The sequence below is a fragment of the Apostichopus japonicus genome, chromosome 20, assembly GCF_037975245.1.
Source record: "Apostichopus japonicus isolate 1M-3 chromosome 20, ASM3797524v1, whole genome shotgun sequence".
NCBI lineage: Eukaryota > Metazoa > Echinodermata > Holothuroidea > Aspidochirotida > Stichopodidae > Apostichopus > Apostichopus japonicus.
In genome coordinates this window covers 21,771,612-21,791,319 of record NC_092580.1, presented here as the reverse complement: position 1 = coordinate 21,791,319, position 19,708 = coordinate 21,771,612, and the positions used below count along the sequence as shown (strand labels likewise).

The following is a 19,708-nucleotide window of genomic DNA, read 5'->3' as shown; positions in this document are numbered from 1 at the left end:
AAACCATCTTTCTCTTCATAGTATAGAACCATATAACTTCTGTCTCAAAAACATCACTAGACGCCTCTGTATATATCCTACGGTGGCTTCAGGGGGACATATGAAAAAAAGTGTCCCCAAATCTCAGAATTTTTATTTTCATCTCAAAATTTTGACTTGTTATTTCAAAATTTTGACTTTTTATCTAGAAATGTTGACTTTTTATCTCAATATTTTTCCTATGTCCCTATTAAGCTATATTATCATCCTTACAATTATACCACCAACAGGGTTTTCCGACAAACGCAGAAGAACTCCAAGTCCACACTCGATATCTGTTGTACTACTACCATCCTTATCAATTTCTATGACTACTACTGATATATGACCTACCCATACTATATATTAGTATAGCTGATGGTGTGGATTATCACGGCACTTATGAATGAACCCACAATAATGTTACAGATTTTCAGCTTCAAGAAGTGAAGGTTTAGCTTCCCAGCCAATATACATGCATGTGGCCAACTCTTTTTGCGGAATCTTCCTATTTTATCGACGAATGTTTAAAAGTAGTCAAATCACCGTGACCTACAATTCTACCGCTTTTTTACACCTCCAGTAGATAAGTTAGGGTGATGACACTAACTTGCTAACGTAGTTTCCCGTTTTGTATTGAACTGCGTGTTATAATAATTACCAAACATCTTTGGCGCCACCACTTCTAGAAGCGGTCATTTCAAATTTAATGAGTTTTCAAACGACACAGTACGGTACTATGTCCTAACGTTAGTACTCAATAGTTTCTGATAAGTTATGCAATCATAACATACAGTGTTCTTTCTAGATATGATTCGTACTTAACTACAGTGAGTTAGGTTTACCGAAGAAAGCAGTCATCGAAGAATTTATCAAAAAAAAACAGGTTTTTACGGTGCAGCGAAGTGCTGTTCGTTGAATCAGTGCAGCCGTATACATGTCAGAAGTGATCTTTTGTAAGTGGGATTTCTTGTTATTTAAGCCTACAGTTCAGAAGGCTAGGCCGTACAGTGTAACACAATTAACAAAGTGATAGGCCTAGTAACTTAGGCCTAACGCTATAATATAAGTTAAACAAAGTTAAACAGTAACATTAATGGTAAAATCTTTGACAACAATGAAGTATGGAGCTTAATAGGACTTACATAAACAACGTTTAACAAATTAACACACTTCATTTTTACTTGATGATCTGATCCTTGGAAAATGATATAGACAGTCACATTACCAACTATAAAAGGAAATCACCCATGATTTAAACAATACTTAGGTTGAACAATGGTGGGGTGAAATTGATTTGATCCATTAAAGGGGAATTCTACCTCTAGGCCTAGGTTTAAAAATGCAAGTTTAAAACAACATTAGAGTTGCTTCAGGTCTAAAGGCCTAAACCTAAATCATATAGGCCTACTGTATGTGCTAAAATCACTGGGTATGCAACCTCAAAACCAGCCTGGTCTGTAAGTGTTGATTGCTAATGTAAAGAGAAAACACCAGTTGTACCAATGGCAATAGTTAGCATACCCACTCGTTATGAGTTGCTCGCATATTAATGCCACCTTTTCTCCTGCCATTTAACAAAATACAGTACTTGTAAAACATCTTGATAACTATTTCAAGGGTCTTAAGCCATTATGTTATGGTAGGAGCACAAGGTTCCAGTCCCATTCCACCATAGTTACATACCGCCGTACCATTTCGCCATAGATTTCGATCCTCTCGATCCTCTTGGGGCAAAAGCTCGAAACCTACGGCGGAATGGTACATTTTAGGAATGGATTTGCCACAGGAATGTATCGGTGAAATTGTTTTGATTCATGTGGAAGGATAGGTACACCGTCTTCAAATGTGACGTTTCGCTGGATAGACTGCATTGTAGTTAAGACAAGATCAGGGAATAGATACAAGGTCTTTAGTGTACATGTTGATTGAATAGTTTTAATTGTAAGAGTCGTTAGTCGATACAGTGTCTTCAAATATATTTAATATAATTGGTTGAATAAATCAAATTAATTTAGGTTGATTGTTCATTAAAATGACCGATTCTGCTTATTGATTTAAATGACTGCTTTGTGGATTTTACGGGCCTAGGTAGTGTGACGCCAAGCAATATACAGTGTATATAGGCCTACAGTGCACCCACAATAATGTGCTTTTTCCGCCATACAAAAGTGCTGTATCGCCATGGGAGTAACATGGCGGAATGGCACTTTTTCAATGGCAGAAAGAGCACATTTTCTATGGCGGAATGTACCGGTGGCGGAATGACATGGCCCCCCGAAACACAAACGTGTGTTGGAACTAGTTTGTGCTTTCAGTTTCATATGATATCAACAGTGTAAAGTCAGATCATACTGAATATTTACGGTATATTTGTATTTATTGTATTACTTCAGAAATGTACCATTTTGGATGTATATGACTGTACATGTATGTGATAAGAATTGAGACACTTAAATTGCATTCCTGGAGTTTATGTACGTCTTTTTTTTTCAATCTGTACTGTCTTATTTTAATGATCCCTGCAGCTAACGGTTGGAACTAAGTAATCACACAAGATGGCGGATCAATTCGAACAGATGGAGGAGCTGCGACAACAGTTGAAAGAGAGTAATTCAAACCTAAATCGTGCAGCTTTGGCTGGAAAGCAGCTACTGGAGGAAAACCAGCAACTGGCAGAGAGATATGACGCAGACATGGACGATTGTAATAAGAGAATTGAGGTAATGTTTTAGATATTATACTATACATAGAACTGATTGCTGTTGAGACAATGCGTTACACTACATCAGGGAATAATTTATCCTGTATCCGCTTCGCAAATGTGCACAAATTGCTATACAAATTTCTGAAAAGATGTACATTGCAGTCTTTGTACACAGAAAAACGAAGTACTTTATAAATTTTGCAGACTATGTTATTTCCTGTTACATTATTAAAACAGATTTTAATTTAAAACTTATAGAATTACCAGGCTTTCCATTTCATTTGGATAGTTAACAAATATGGAGACAAACATTTTTTTCCTACACTACTGTTCCTCTGTACTTGTCAACCTTATGATGTTTGCTGATAAACCATTTTTTTTTTTGTCTTCCTTTAGAGCCTGGAACAGGCCAAATATTCGCTTCAAATGCATCTGGAATCAAAAGACCACATGGAGAAACACTACGAGGCAGAGTTGAGCAACGCATCAGACCGTACAAAACGGGAGGTCGATGCAATTACCGAACGTCTCCAAATGACTCATGCAAATGAATTACAGAAACTAAAGTCATCGAACGACTCACTAAAGGCAGACTTGGATCTTGTTAAACTGAAGGAAACTCAGCTACAAGAAAAGGTGAGTTTTTACAGTATGAAATTTAATCGTTTCTCCAGGGTCGTCCAGACTAAGTTAACTTTTCTGTTTGCTCATGGTACCTTCAAAAGTCCAATTGAATTGACTTCAATTATGCTGATAAGTACAGGAATGGTAAATCTTGCTGAAATTTATAATTGTATTTCTACTTTCACCTTGCAATCATTTTCCTCTCACTGAGACAAATAGTTATATAGAATAATACTCCTAAAAATGTGTGAGAATAATTCAAAGTGACAGAATCCACAGTAAAAGACTTTAAGCATAGTAAAAGTCTTATTGAATAGGAATATAGAAAGATATGTAGAAGCAAAGAGTACCTTAATGAATAGGCCAGTGAAGAGCTGTTACACCTCAGCTTATTTTTAAGCCTGTGAGTGATTTACACTTTAAACAAAGTTCTTTTTGTATATTGTTTTTATTATTAGATTCAGTGTTTGGAAGAGAGGCTTGAACAGGCAGAAATTGGACAGAATAGGACATTGATGAATATAACTACGAATATGGAGGACCAAGTAGCTAATCTTTTGGAACAAACAACTCAACTAGAGGTAGACAAGGTGAGCATGTTTTTAAGGACTCTCTGATCAAAGATCTGCAGAAATTCACCAGAGACAGAAACAAGGGAAATACCCTAGCCAGGTGTTGTAATTCAGTGTCTACATTTCTCAAAACATCATTGAAGCTTACAAAAATTTTCTTTGATTGTAAAGTATGAAAAATGAAGAGATTCTGTAGGGACCAATTGATTTATGCATCTTCAATTGTGTAATAATTTTGGTCACTTTGGATAGCAGGTTGCTATGGGATTTAAGACAATTGATTCTCTCCATTGCTATGAGATTTAAGACCAGTGAATGTCTCCGTTGCTATGGGATTTAAGACCATTGATTCTCTCCGTTGCTATGTGATTTAAGACAATTGATTCTCTCCGTTGCTATGGGATTTAAGACAATTGATTCTCCCCGTCAGAAGTGTTGTTACAAACCTATGACTGGCACCGCTTCTTCGCTAGCAAACAACTTTAATTTTTCTGTCTATCGTTGCTGAAAGCAGGTCTGTGGTGTTGACAAGTTTGTGAGTCTTTACTAGTGGTAATTATATTCTAGCATGTTTGGCAGCACCATTGCCAGACCCATGATAAGAATTTTAAGTCGACCTATGTCCACCTTGATGTCCACCTATATGCCTTAATTATAATTAATTCTTTGTTTTATTCCTGTACCAGTTGTTACTAATGGATAAGTTAACAGAAAGCGAGGAGATTTGTAAGCAGCAGGAGATGACCATTTCCAGTTCAAACAAAAGGCTAGAAGAGTTACAAGAGATAGCTGATGACCGCCATCAACAGTGTGTATCCTACCAGCGTGCAATAGAGGTTTGTACACATTGAGGGAGTGTGTCGTGGAATACAAAGTTATTACATATGCATGAACGTTGCAAGATTCAAGGTTATGAAAGGTTGAGTTCTCAAGATTCAGCATATTATTGGAATATTGAACATCCAAATGAAGATAATATATACATATCTTCATATAAAAAGTGAATCTAGCTGGTGCCTTCATTTTTACTGAATAAACTTCATTATTTGATAGTGGTCCTTCACATGACCTGGTATTTGTTCAGATCATTCGACAACAGTGTTTGTTTCAAACAGTATTACAAAACTGAGAAGTAGAAGTGTTAGCAAATTGCTTATCTACTGCAAAAAAGCCTCTGTGTGTTGATATTTAAAAGTTAGAGGGCGTGATGTTTTTATCCCAGTAGGATCTTCTTCCGAGGCGACCTTTAAGCATCAGAAGGTGTTCCTGCTAGGATCGAAACGTCAGGTCTTAACTTAACAGTATTAAGAGACTGTATAATTGAAATGAGTGTTTGTACTGTACATTATCTGTTCTTCTTAAAACCTTAGTGAAGTCTTTGTTCAAGAAGAACTTGTGAGTCGAAAGTCAATATAAATCTTACACTACGGTAATCTGCACTAAGAAATATTTGCAATTCCTTTATTTTCAACAGGAGTGCAGGGAGAGACTCGAGGAGAAACAGGCAGAGTTGGAGCTCTTCAGATTAGAATCTCAGGATCCAAATAGGAAAGGGAATTCCCTGTTTGCTGAAGTAAGTCAACAGGATTATAAAATAATATTATTTTAGTTTATAAGGTTCTGCTGATCTTTGAGCTATTTCCCCACTCTTTAAAGGTATAACCATCTGGCTTTGTGATGCAAAGTAGTCGTTGCCCATACATTTAGGAATTTTACGAAAGTCCTTGAATAACAGTAAGCCGAGTTTGTCTAACACTGTGAAGCATTCCAATACAAATGACAGTATTATGTGAGAGTGTTGTGTCCTAGTGGTTAAGACAGTAGAGTTGTGATCTAAGGCTTGCAGGTTCGATTCCTGGCAAGATCATTGAGTTGTGTCCTAGGGCAAGGCACTTTTATCTCCATAGCCTCCCTCCCAGGTGTATAAATGAGGACCTGTGAGATAAACAGTCAGTTTGGCGCTGTTTAGCTGCTGCCATGTGGAGGGATTGTCTATATGTTGACAGGTTATCTTTGACCAGGGTACTATTGTGATGCGCCTTGAGCATCGTTATCGGTGGATATGTCTGCGCTTTATAAATCCTCAATATTAGTATTATTATTATTAATCAAACTTACAGTTCATAAATGAACGTGCATGAGAGTGATCATTATCTCTTGTTTTGTAATTGAAAATTTTGAAAAGGCTTTCTTTACATATCCCCACTTAAGAATGCATTCAAGAAATAATACGATATGTTATTCATTCTTGTGTTCAGGTCGAAGTCAAAAGGCATGAAATTGAGAAGAAGTATATTTCCTTGTCGGTGCAGTACGAGTCTGCCAAGAAACGAGCCAACTTCCACAAGCACAGGATTCAGGAGCTAAAGGTTAGCAGTTTAATTTTTGCTCATTTGCATAATTCATTGTCTGAAAGTTTTGATTTATGTACTCCACTTTGAAGTATTTGTTTGCTAAACCCAGTCTTTAATTAATGACAATAGGCTGTAATTCCTGTAGCATTAATGAAGGTCTTCCTTACCAGTATTTGGATTATGTTGTGAGGCAGCAAAAAGTGAATACATGCCTCCTTCTAAATATGTTACTGTCAACTGGGAGTCAAGGTGGCCATACATCTGGTACTTGCAAGTATAGTGTGAACAGTCTCTGCACTGTCCTCCATTCCTCCACCATGACCTCTCGCAGGACGCTGGTATGTGCCACATTTCTGATAAGATTTCTTTCAAAGTAAAGCTAAAGAAAAATCGGTGTACGATACAACTACTTAAGTTTTTGAAACACTACGTGTGAGCATCCTTTAGTGGTCTTAGTGTAAAAATGAAAGTATACATATATTGGCATTTTTGCATTTACAACTGGGCGAGCAGCCAGCCAATGTCCTTATTTAAATATGTAAATATGTAACGTACAGAGTTTTCCACAAGATTTTACTAATGGTTTATGACTATAAGTCTGTGTATACTTGTAACTCCTCCAGTCCTTCATTAGTCATCCTGTCTGATATCATGCTAGTGGCCCACCCTATCTGTGCAACACGACAATAGCTGACAGGTTTGTATAGCAATAATAGAATTCTCTCAGCTCCCTGCTGTACTTGTCACAGATGTCATTTGCCTAAAAGCACTACTGACAACAATAAAATCAATGAAATAAACCGTGGTACAATTTTTACAACAATTTTAGTCTTATTTTAAATTTGATTAATTTTCAGCTGTATATTTAATATAATTACTATATTCAGAGTTTATTTTGTTTTACTCGTAGTTACAAGTCGTCAACCTCCTTCAAACCGATGATGGACGAGTGTCGGTGAATCAGGTGAAGGAAGTCCAGCAGGCGCTGGTGAGAACCAGACAACAAAATCAAACACTACTCCAGAAATTAAATGAATCTGAAGGCACCAAATCTGCCAAGGTAACACCAAACTGACCATAACTGAAAAGATAAATCCCTCCAGCATTCACTAAAATATAAAAATAAAAATATTAAGAAACAAAATGTGCCTTGTTTTGGTACAGTTTAGGTACCATGTCCTCTCCTTGTATCTATACCACCAGCAGCTTTCCTGCCTTTTTTTCTGGCCATATTTTGCAGAATATAATATTGCAGAATATTGCTGTTACTAAGAGTTTCTCATCTGCATTACTTTGCCGTTAGTTTATTTTTCAAAGTTGAAGGTTGACAGTTTTGTTTTGAGGCCAAGGCCCCCTCGCACAACTTTACAACACTTATAACCAGGTCATTGGTACCTTGTCACACCCACACACCAAGTATATATGCACAAATCAAACAATCCCTCCTGAGCACTACCATGCACCACATTTACGTGTCCAATGGGGGACTTCCCATAGGGTGCAGCCACAAAAGGGCACACACAACTATATTACAAGTTACCTCCCAGTCCCCATTTATACACCTGGGTTAAGAGAGGTGATGGAGAAAAAGTGCCGTGCCCAAGGACACAACATAATGATCTGGTCAGGACTCGAACCTGAAAACCAAAGATCACAAGTCCACTGCCTTAAATACTTGACTACAACATTTTTTGTATTCTTGTTTATTATTCTCTTTCATAATTTTTACTAACAACTCTATTTACTATACAATTCCCCATCCTTTAGAAAAAGATTCTGTCATATTTTCCAATAAAATGATGAAAATTGAAATATTTTGGTGTATTTACATTTCAGATGCCACAGCCGCATCATACAGACAAGCCAGTCGAGGAAAACAACACATCAGAAGGAGGACTGGCATTTCTCCTGGAGCAAGCAAAGTAAACAAAATTTGTTTGACTTTACATATCTCATATTAACAAAAAAGCAAGAAAGTTTTTCTACCAATAAAATCTTAACAAGTTCTTTATTGCTCCCTAGTAAGAATGGAGCATATGCAAGCTTACCAACAGTAAAATTTTCCACTACATTTAGGATATTACAGATTAAACTGCTCTTCTTTATTTCTTACTAATTCTGTTCAGAGATTCAGTCAGCCGACAAGAATAAAGGTTGAGCAGCTTGCATTGTCATGATTATTTAGCGTAGTGTCACCAATGTCATCATAATGTCACAATTTTTTTAAATCGCATCACTTCATTGCATTCTTTTTAAGTTTGATGTCAAAAAACTCCACTGACAAATTGTGCATATTGATTGGTTGGAGGTGAGGATACGAAGGGCAGTGTAGCCTTCCGTAAGTCTTTAGCCTTCCACTATGACCATTTATAAACCTTTCAGTTTACATCTTAATGGTAATGCGTATAGATTGTCATATAGTCTTAATCTTGATGCTCCTGTTTAGAAATATGTTCATATCGATACTGGTGACATATAAATTAACCGAAATGACGTAGTACTCTGACATTGTGACTATATGCTATTGCAGATATAAATGCACCTTGGCAGATGAATACTCCATTTTGCTTTATCTTGAAATCTTTAAACTTATTGCTATTTGGAATTCAAAAGGTACAGTATGAATTGGTTTTCTGAGCTCAGCAATTATTCGGTATTAGGTGTAATAAGTTTCTTTCTATGAGTGATTCATATTTAACTAGTGATCTGGTCTTCTTGTTAGTACGGTAACATACATGGAGCTCTGGTCAGAGATGTAATCATCAGGGTGGGGATGGGGAGATTGTGGTGTATTTGAAATGCAAATTATTTACTAATTTCTCTTTGTTTTCTCGCTTGAAACGCAGAAAAGGAAGTGACAAACTCAGGAAGGAGTTAAATACCGAACGAATGATGCGCATGACATCGGAGACGAAAGAGAGCGAATATCAAGTCAGGCTGAATGACCTCAAGAAGGAATTGGACAAGAGTAAAGTTGTCAACCTCAAAATGGAGCTTAAAATCAGCGACCTCCGAGAAAAGGTCAAGATGAAAGGGAATGAAGGTCAGTGGTTCATTGTTTTTTTTTTTAATTACATGTTTACAGGTTTATTACTACTGGAAAGATTAAGCACTGTGACAGTTTCATTTATTTATTCTTCCAATGTATAAAAATATTATACATCGAAAATCATAACGTTCCTCCTGCTCTGTAATAAATATGAGTAAGAAATGTATGGATATTGCTGTAGCTATCAGGGACTGCAGAAGAGGATTTGATGGGGGGTGGGGGGGGGGCACAAACTTTTAAGGGCAGTGGGACATCTGACTTTAAGGGGGAAAACCCACTTGAGAGTGTATTTAAGCAAACTTTGCTCATTTTCAAATATTTTAACTTGTCATCTTCTGGTCGCTAACATGCAATGAAACCATGAAAATACCAAGGGCTGGTGGCAACTCATTCATAGACAAGGTAGTGCTTTATTACTGGTCTTTCTTCTGAAGCAATAAAGATGACATAATCTCTTAAAAACAATAAAATATGTTTGTGATATTTTTTAATTGAGATGAGAGAGATTCGATTTCAAAAGTGGCACACCTTATCATTAGGCAGCAATATTGAATACTGTCACATTCAAATACTACCAAGCTACCTACTGTACACCATGCTTGTCACAGATCAAGAATGGGGAGGAGAGAATGAGGAGTTATTGCTCATCCACAAAGTATTATTAAATAATGTCAAGCTTGTATAAACTGATATAGATCTACTTGATAATAATAAGCTTAGTAGTGAATATGAAGATATTGCAGGAGCACATTCAATCAATTTGGGGTAGTTTTGACATTATTAATATGTTTGTATTTCTTTAATATGCATAAAGTGAAAAGCAGAGAAGAAAAGAAATAGTATATAGATTTGTTTTCAAAGTTTACTTCTGTACATGCAAAGTAATAGTAAATCAATAGGATATGATCAAAGATTTCAGACACTTGATTCCTTTCGTAACAAAAAGTTTACTGTCATAACTACTCCTTTCCACGATTGTCACTTATCTTTCGTTCGTTTCATCCATGATTTTATCTGCTGTAAAATAATTGTTGGTCTGTGCTTTAGGACATATACATAAATAAATACACTATCAAACCATGTCAATGAACATTCAAAGCCTCAACTGTATTGAAATCTAACCAAACATGAATTATTATCCTCATTTTCTTTCGGTTATATGGAATCCATAGTAATTAAACAAAATAATAAACAACCTCACATAAAATCAGCAATTTTACTTTGATGAAAATTAAAGGCATTTGGACAAATGTACTCATTTGGACCAATATACATATCTCCTTTACTGTAAAGTGCAAACTGTCAATGATTGGAACATTCAACATTCACTGTGCAGTGACATCATATATTTACCCACATAAACTTTACCCACGTTGGTGTCTTTTCTTCAAAACATTTATCTGGTTAACATATCAAAAGTGAACAAATAAAACCATTATAAAAATATTGAAATGTTTCTTGCTATTTTGAAATTTCATTTGTTAGTAATAACAATCCCCCAGCATGCTTAACAAATTATAACAATAGCCCAAAACTCCCACCAACCAATCCCACCTGAGATATCTATATATATTACATAGGTCGAATCAATGATTGCGAATTATGAAAACTGAAGGTACTTTAGAACCTTGTTAAGCAATTGACATGCTAAACTGTATGGACAATTCCTATATACTCTCTGATCTTGGCCTGGAATTTAATTAGCAGAACAGTATACTAGGAAACCCAACATGCTACAAACACAAAGAAATGCAAAGGACAATTTTGTACAGAGAAATCTTTTATCACAAGTAAACTGCACAAACCTCACAAATTGCTATGAAAAATCTAATCGTTATCATTCCCAGTTGAAGTCTATGAATGGCAAGAAACTCATTCATTTTTGCCGATATAAATTCTACCTCCATGCCCCAAATATCAATTGTCTAGCATAGCCCAGTCAGCACATTAGAGAGTACTCTGCAGGTTTCTTGATAAAAATATTGCCATGTTCACCTCCTCTGGGTCTTTAAGCATTCCACTCAAAAACGGGGATTCGTCCTTCTGGTTGAAGAGGTTTTCAGATGGTGCGCTCGTGGCGCAAACACTCAAATACTTCCTCGCCAAGACGGCAAGGTTTGGGTAACTACCAGACTGCAATTTCCACCAGTCGAGCGGGTTACACTCACTGTCCACCTTTGGCGCCGAGAGGTACGAATTGAGTTCTTTACGGAGAATTTTGGTGGGTGGCGTCTCTATGTCAGAGGCGGTCTTCAGCTCCTCCAACAGTTTACCGAGGCTTTTCCTCTTCTTTGTCAATGCACCACCCTGTTTGCCTTTGGAAAGTTCACTCTCTGCTGACTCAGCCTTCACATCGCCGTCTCCATTGCTGTTTGTCGTCTGAAAGTTCTCGACGCCTTCGGTGATGAGTATTTCGGAAACGTTTTCAGCTTGACTCTGGTCGCTGAATAGAGCTTTGAATCGTGGATCCAGATGAGTAGCGATGTTCAAGACAACCTGACAGCGATATTCTTGGTAGTTAGCAACCAGAGTTTCTGCGATGTGTTTCTTAAGGTTTTTGGTCACTTCGTGGTCATCAACAGCGACTGCCAAAATGGACGTGGTCATCAGATGGAGAAGAGGCTTGATCGATGAGAGGGTCACGTAATGCTCACTCGTGAGGATGCCTGTTATTTCAGTGATTACCTCCAATGCAGCGTTGACAGCCTTGAACAGAGGAAAACCATCCAAGAGAGGCTCTTCGATGTCTGTGAGGACTTTTCTAATAGCTGGTTCCAGCTTTATCACACTGCTCATCATCTCTTGTGTAGACTGCCAGCTGCCAGGTCGATCCTGAAAAAACAAAGTGCCATGCAAACTTGGAATTAAATTTCAAATTCATTTTACCACTATCTGGCATCTACTTACCCAGGCATCTTCTTTGATGCAGTACAAATTACGAAAGATTTGATGCATATTCAAGTTTTCTCTGAAAAAATTGTTGAAATGGCAACTCCCTTCTAGCTACCCCCCCCCCACCCCCCAACAAAAAACACCCAAGATGATCCACATTCAGCTCAACTCGTGAATGTTGAATGTTGGCAACTGTGGTCAAAATTGGTTAAAGCCATAAGCAGAAGATCCATATTGGCCAATTATGACCATATATGACCCTTGACATCCTCTGACCAGCTGACCACGGACGCCAAATTTAGTCCAGATGCGATGGAATCTAAAGGAGAAGCATTTCACAGGATTTCATGTTTGGATTGACTTGACCTTAAACGACCTTTCAACCTACCCTTTATGTAAACATTTACTAAGCCCTGGTTTCGCAACAACTTGAGCAACTGGGCTGGGAGCAACACTCTTTGAACTGATAAATGTTGAATGATACATTAATGGACAGACTAGATAAATGAATATTATACTTCAATCGTTAGAGAGAGAGACCGATAGAGAGATTGAATGACACATTGCTGTGACATGTATCAGCTCCATTGGCTATCGCAAACAAGCTACTTACAATTTGAAGACTATAATCAGAAAGGTCCAACTCTTCTTTGACTTTCCATAAATTCCTTTTCTTTTCAACATTTTGCAAAAAGCTAGCTGTCAAGTTCCTGCAATCATTTATCGATTGCGTCGCTATGCTATCACTCTCGAGAGCTGAATTGACAGCTTGGTGGAGTCGTGAACCGAAACACGGCAGTTGCGGCCATCCCAAATATTCCAAGATTTTGGTGAGATCTCGCGATTCTTTTGTTATAGCACAGGTGAGTTTCTCAGGAGGTAGATTCCAGGGCACGAGAAGAGAGATCAATCCATCAGCTGTTGCTTCAATTGCCTGCTTGGGAGGGACATACATAGTAACCAGGCAACAATGCTTCAAGACCCAATTATCGTTAATGAAATGTACGGAAAAGATTAGATATGAACCCCCACCGTCACCGGGCAGCGGTAGAATGTCGATGGTGGCGGAGAAGAATGACATGCGGGAGACCTCTTCTGCGATGGTCGTACGCAATCCACTGTAAAATCCTGGAAAGGAATTAACACGAAAGTACTGACCGTCTGGGATTGGATAATGCGAGTCAAATCCGTTAAGAAGCCGTCTGAAACCACTGCTGTTCATGATATCCGGTGATACCAACTCCTTGGCAAGAAAGTATAGGATATGTTCAGTCATTCGGCTGTGCTTGGGACTAACGGCAGCGTCCCCAGAGGGTTTACCGCCGACAACGGCGGCCGTGGAGTGGGACGGAGAAGGAAGATACATCTCATGGCCCGAGGAAATACCCGACGGCAGTTTCCTCTTGCGGATCTTTGGTGCCGGCGAGACCGAGATCACCTTCCTGTGCAGTTCCTCGGGGACTACCACAGCATCTTTGTTCCGAGGGGTGCCGTAACACGTCAGTTTCTTATCCCTTATGATGGCGTACTCTTCCGGATGATGAACTCCGACGTGCTGAAATAAGTTGCTGGTGTTTCCTCCTTTGGCGCTGATTCTCTTCAGGCAGATGTTACAGACGGCCATGTCTCGGTCCTTCATGCTGCCATCTTCACTACACTCCAAGCCAAAGTATTCCCAGACGATGGATTTGGTGTTTCTCTTGTGAGTCAAGAGAAGTGGTGGAAGCTCCATCTTGATTCCGTTTTCTAAATTTGGATGCTGTGATGTGAGGAAGGAACAAAACATATATGTCTTATAATAGTTGTAAGGTCATTCTGATCCCTTTCATAATTCTTTGTTAATTTGGTGCAAATATGCCATCCAACCCTTCACTGTCACTCTTTATCCTGCCTTTCTTTGTTTTTTTATATCTTAAATGCTATATCTACTTTTAACACAAACAGGGAAAATAAATCATGAAACCCCCACGGACACCCAAAAATTTACACATGGACTGCTTTCTCCACATGAGCTCAATTGGAAATGGTACTACTCCCAAGTTCTGAAATTCAGTCGATGTGACTGTCGAAATTCAGAAAATTTTCTGGAACAGACAGACTGTAGAACTCACATCCTGATAGCATCTTCACATGCTGATATTTTACACTTGTCTAATTTGAAGGAACGCATCTACTGGCTACATTGAGAGAGTGACATCATCATGGAAAATGAGTTAAAAATGTTTGTTCTCTTTATAAAAAAAAAAAAGGTAGAAAATCATCTATTCACAGAAGAAAATATTCTTCCAAAAAAATTGTGTTCTGTTGGATCATTCCAAAATAATTTGACAGCTCAGAAAAGAGAACATTCCATAAGTTATCTTATTTCAAAGATAAGTCACTGAAATCAAGAAATTAAATCACTACAAAATGCATCTGAAGCATTATGATGTCAACATCATCATATAGCTTTTTACTGTCATCCATATTCTAAAGTACCAAAGTGATTCCAAGTAACACCCAAATGCATATATAGCTTATCTCATATACCCACTGGGGACAAATTTTTGGAAGTGCCAAAATGCACCAGTATAAAGCCCAATTAACAAGAAAACTTAGGGGTTAGGGCACACATCCTCCAACCCCTCCCCCCTTCCCCTTCCCCTTATGCTTCATCTTATCAGTTATTAATTTATGAAAATTGAACTTCAATGAAATTCAAAATTATGACTAGTTTAAATGTCATATAACGAGTGTCCTACTTTCACTATTTTTCAAGAGGGATTTGTCGATTAGGAGGGTGACTTGAGTTTTTGCGACCGAATACAGTTGGGTCAATCCATGCCAAGTCAACAGATTTTTGGGTCAATTCCACGTCAACCCTCTCCGAATCGCCTGAAATTGATACGGTGTCTTGCCACATATCTCAAAGGTTGAAATTGGGCAAAAAATCTTTTTAAAACTTTTCGTTGCTAGGATACGGCCACGCCTAGCAACCATATCCAGGTTGCATTTTAAAAGCCCTAAATTTTCCCTCAAGTTTGGAGGCATCTTTTGCATAAATGTAAATTATTTAATGTCTGATATTGCAGATATTGTGGAAGACATGTGATCAGTCTTCTAATTTAGTTAATTTTGAGGAACATTTTACGGTCTAAATTTTTCGTATCAAGTAATTAAAATGGCAGAAAATGAGATAGGGGCCCTTTACTGGCCATACTTTGAGTGTGCTTCATATTCACAAACAAGGCATGTTTGAGATTTAATTTGCATAGTATCCTTGTCCAGTGGTAGTTGTACAGGAAAAGTGCCAATAGAAAGTCAAGCGGGTCGTATGTTTTACGAACTGCGCCTTTAAACTTGAGAAATCTCACTTCTGGCCCTAATTGGGGTCCAATTTGGCCCTAAGGGTAAATTTCAATTTTTTCTTTAAACACCATTTTTCAGTGGTGTGTTGACCCTTTTTTTTAAAAAACTCAAGTAGAAAGTTTGTGTATATTATGTTATCTACTCAAATTTCCAACACAAAAATTGCGAGTAATTCTAATGACAACTTCTTAGAATTAGCGTACAGGTGCTTAACAATTAAGAGGGTGGTACACTAGCATATTAAAAGGACTACGAATAAACTGCATTTTCAGGGTCATATGCCCAACAATGCCTGTGAACAGCACCCTCAAAAATCACATTTTACCAATATATTTTGGACTATGTGGGCATTTCAAGGTCAAATTTGGTCTTAATTAAAAGGTTTTTTTTTTTTTGGTCAATACAAACCTAGTAGACATGTACAGTCATGATGCAAAGAATGAGCTAAATCATCGTTTTTATAACTCATTAATGCTCAGATGAGCTACTTAAAGTGGCGTATATGAGAGTTACATTAGCTCTACAGAAACATGCTTGCGAGGGCAAACAGTGATAACAATGTTGTCATGCTTTACTCCGAAGGTGGTAAAGCACTTTTGTATGGCGGAAAGAGCACACTACCTAGGCCCGCAAAATCCACAAAATCGGTCATTTAAATTAGCAATCAGAGTCAATCTTTTTAATTAACAATCAATTTGATTTATTCAACCAACTATATTATATATTTGAAGACAGTGTATCGACTCTAAGGAACTTACAATTAAAACTATTCAATCAACATGTACATTAAAGACTGTGTATCTATTCCCTAATGTTGTCTTAACTTCAATTCAGTCTATCCAGCGAACCGTCCCATTTGAAGAGGGTGTACCTATCTTTCCATGTTAAATCAGAAAAGTTTCACCGATACATTTCTGTGTAAAATCCATTCCTAAAATGCACCTTTCCGCCATAGGTTTCGAGCCTTTCCGCCATGGCGGAACAGATCGAAACCTATGGCGGAATGGCAGAATCGCACTAGAACCGTTGGACTGCATACCCAGTTCTAGCCCACGATGCGAATGACCATGTCCTAAACCAACAGGTCAAAATAAGCCTTCAAAAGACCCCCAATAAAACAATTTCCCACCCAAAATTCTTCAAACTGGTTAAACATTAGTTCCAATAGTTACGTTAAAGTTGGATTGTTACACTACAGCCTTAATTGTTCAGGTCAGGAAGAAACCACTTAAAACAATATAAGGACTTTCACTCACACTGATTATTCACTGCTTTTAGTACCGATAAATCATTGTAATTAAGAAGTTCATTTTCTGTACCACTCAATCTTCCCTTGGTGTAAAGCTTAAATTTCATAACCAGTCCTGAATATGTAATAACTAAACTGGCATGCATCCTTCTTCCCCCTACAACTTACAATAACCTAGGCCTAGCCTATATCTAAACGTCTAAATTAACTGTTGGCTTCCGATGTGTCAACGCACCTTTTTTTCTCTTTAAATAAATATCTAATTTATTTTCCCTGTAATAAAACGAATCAAACTGGAAATGCACGTCATTTAGCGGATATAGCGTTAACAAGCTCCGCATTGAAATATTAGTGAAAGGAGCTATGCAGCAGACCCTGTAGCCCTTTTCGTTAAAACATCGCAATGTCTCTACACACAATACCCGCGGTGTTCAATATACCTGCATATCTACCACAGCATATGGATTCATAATGTATTGCCGAGTACACGGTGTATCACTTGGCAAACCTCGTCTCAAACGGAGCCTTCGAACCTTCACTGAAAAATGGTTTTCTGTTCTGAAATTATCACCACGTATCCCTCTTGACCTATTTCACTGAATGTTTTGCACACTGGTTGAACCTTTGTATATATTTTTACCTATGAACGGTGCACACAATCAGCAGACGGTTGCATATCACTTGTAAAAGGTTATTGTGTTCATACAGCCGCGGTATCGTATCACGTACAATTAAGGTCTTTGTTCATCACATACCTATGTACGTTGTACTGATACACATTGTGTGCAATTACTGTATTGTGGCCGACAACTACTTTTCCTCTCAGGATCGATACATCGCGGGTTTGTCGGGAGGTGACGCTAGGTTTATGTGTTCAGTCGTTCCTACGTCCGGACACTGACAATTGAAATAAAAGCGTGTTCATCGGAATGGAGGAAACGTTGCGTTGTAGCTTGAACATTTCGTTATATGCTGTATTAGTCAATTGGTTGCATGTTTTAATTGACTGCGGAACTTTGTTGCTACCATGGGTGCAGTACTAGGGGCGGGAGAGATAAGGGACCCCGTTCCCTTTGATATTGTTTTGTGGTGCGTGCGAGCAATGTAGAAGACTTCCCTGCGTGAGCACCCTCAAAGCTATCCAAACCCAGCCACTACGAATTAGGGGCCGGAGGAAGGGGGGGTGTGGATGATCATAAAAATCGCATGTATAACTTTCATGTGATTGGTCATGCCCACATTTAAATAACAAATCATGCAGACATAAAGTGCATTAAAATTATGTTTACAGAAGCGAGTACGACATGTATGATGTTTTATTTTTCAACGATTTTTGGGATATTGGAAACATCTCGTCGTACACAAACATGGATCAGATTCCAGTGCCAGTTTACTGTATGATTGTGTGTTCGGGTAATGTTCCCAAAGCTTTCCAGTAATCCTATACTACTTTTCCTGCATTTCTGGTCGTAATACTATCATTGGCGGAACTAGGCCTATGCTTTTAAAATATTGGGGATTTGTGTGAAAAATGTGTAGGCGTATATCATTTGTATGGCTTTGAAAGTCAAAACGATTTGAACATTTCGTATTTGTCTGTCATTTCAGGTACCAACTTAGCATGAAATATAAAGTATACATATATAGGGGCTATATAAATATTTAGTGTTTTCTCTTTTATATTCACTTTTTGGAATCCCGCATTCCTTTATTTTAACATGATCAGGAATAAATTTGACTTCATCATGTCTGCTTTCATCCTACATTTTTGACTCATACATTTTCCATAATGGTCTGCTGGGGAGTCTGTGTACCCCCTCCCCATTCCCATTTCTCTCCACACATTTGTATTTTCTTCCCATTTTATCCCCCTTCGCCTCCAGGTCTCCAGACGGCTGCCAAAGTAATAAAGGGTGGCAACCTCGAGAAAGTTGCCATTGCGAAGAGACCTCCTGTGTCGGAAGTTAATGACGACCAGACTGACAAGGAAAACGATAAAGAGCAAGCAATGACGACATCATTACACCGAGATGGAGATGCGGAGGTGGTGCTGGATGGAAGGGTCACCAGTGGGGTGACGGCGGCTCATGATACAACTGAAGATGGGGGTTCCGATAGTGCGGACGAGAGCAGAGGCAAAAAGAGACAAAATGTTGAACTTGTTGGAGATGAAGAAATTGATTGCAACAGTGACTCTAAGACAAAGAAAGTTTCGATCAGTGATGACGTAGAGGTGATCGCATCGGATGAAACTATTGAACATAGCGTTTTACAGGATAAGAACTGCGACCGCAGGACTGCATCTCCGAAAAAATCCAAGAAAGCGCGTAATAGAGTAGTTTATGTAAATAAGAGTTCTCAAAATGAGTGTAAACAGCAATGAAACCTACAGGTAACACTTTTACTTTATGCACAGCTTAAATCAGACAACAAGAATTAGTTGTTTACATTTACAGAGTATTAAAGTTGTGTTGTGTCCCTAGTTTTATTCCATTATTTGTGAAGTGGTGGGGGATTGGAGGTCGTCTCTGCCCTTTGCAATTGAATTGCGTCCATGGTCCAGCTCTGGAATGAATTAAGAAATGTAACCATTTTTTGTAGTCTAGCTAGTACATTAGGGGGAAATCCAATAGTGTGTGTTCAGTGTGTTAGCTCAGTGGTTAACTTAGAGTGTTAGCTGCGGGTTAAAGCCAGTGCCTTTCAATCATAAGCTCCCGAGTTCGAGTCACTCCAAGTGACATAGCATATTCATGTTAATGGCAGCACACAGAAGGTAAAGATCTATTTCTCAAATGACTTTGCTGATTTTGGTGACAAATATAAACCAGAATGCAAAATGCATTGAGGTTTCGATGACTTCAATGCACTAGACTTCTGCTTGTTAGTATAACCAGA

At 38.1% G+C, this 19,708-nt stretch overlaps 2 protein-coding genes across 4 annotated transcripts; one reads left to right on the top strand and one right to left on the bottom strand.

The window, feature by feature from the left end:
• The first annotated feature begins 765 nt into the window (after positions 1-765).
• LOC139961963 (protein Spindly-like) lies at positions 766-19,637 on the top strand. Its single transcript, XM_071961695.1, has 11 exons — positions 766-974; positions 2,547-2,741; positions 3,122-3,361; positions 3,808-3,939; positions 4,608-4,757; positions 5,396-5,494; positions 6,180-6,290; positions 7,186-7,335; positions 8,112-8,197; positions 9,122-9,318; positions 18,697-19,637. The coding sequence occupies exons 2-11, from the start codon at positions 2,577-2,579 to the stop codon at positions 19,194-19,196; spliced, it is 1,830 nt and encodes a 609-aa protein (XP_071817796.1). The 5' UTR covers positions 766-974; positions 2,547-2,576; the 3' UTR covers positions 19,197-19,637.
• On the bottom strand, positions 10,169-17,946 carry LOC139961961 (E3 SUMO-protein ligase ZBED1-like). Of its 3 annotated transcripts, none has more exons than XM_071961693.1 (3): positions 17,454-17,946; positions 12,830-13,975; positions 10,169-12,156 (listed from the first exon to the last, which is right to left on the bottom strand). In XM_071961693.1, exons 2-3 carry the CDS (start codon positions 13,946-13,948, stop codon positions 11,272-11,274), a joined length of 2,004 nt encoding a protein of 667 aa, XP_071817794.1. In that variant the 5' UTR covers positions 13,949-13,975; positions 17,454-17,946; the 3' UTR covers positions 10,169-11,271. The 3 variants fall into 3 exon arrangements, with proteins under 3 accessions (XP_071817794.1, XP_071817793.1, XP_071817795.1); XM_071961692.1 differs by having other exon boundaries at positions 17,254-17,943; XM_071961694.1 differs by lacking the exon at positions 17,454-17,946 and adding an exon at positions 17,049-17,229.
• Positions 19,638-19,708: the final 71 nt, after the last annotated feature.

Bases quoted from the DNA above. Each gene is read 5' to 3' on its own strand.
- LOC139961963 (XM_071961695.1), top strand. From the start codon at position 2,577: ATGGCGGATCAATTCGAACAGATGGAGGAGCTGCGACAACAGTTGAAA. The intron at 3,940-4,607 runs GTGAGCATGTTT...TTCCTGTACCAG, and splicing joins CTCAACTAGAGGTAGACAAG to TTGTTACTAATGGATAAGTT. The intron at 5,495-6,179 runs GTAAGTCAACAG...TCTTGTGTTCAG, and splicing joins GGAATTCCCTGTTTGCTGAA to GTCGAAGTCAAAAGGCATGA.
- LOC139961961 (XM_071961692.1), bottom strand. From the start codon at position 17,283: ATGAATCCATATGCTGTGGTAGATATGCAG. The intron at 13,976-17,253 runs GTATATTGAACA...CTCACATCACAG, and splicing joins ATGCTGTGGTAGATATGCAG to CATCCAAATTTAGAAAACGG. The intron at 12,157-12,829 runs GTAAGTAGCTTG...TTGTTTTTTCAG, and splicing joins CTGATTATAGTCTTCAAATT to GATCGACCTGGCAGCTGGCA.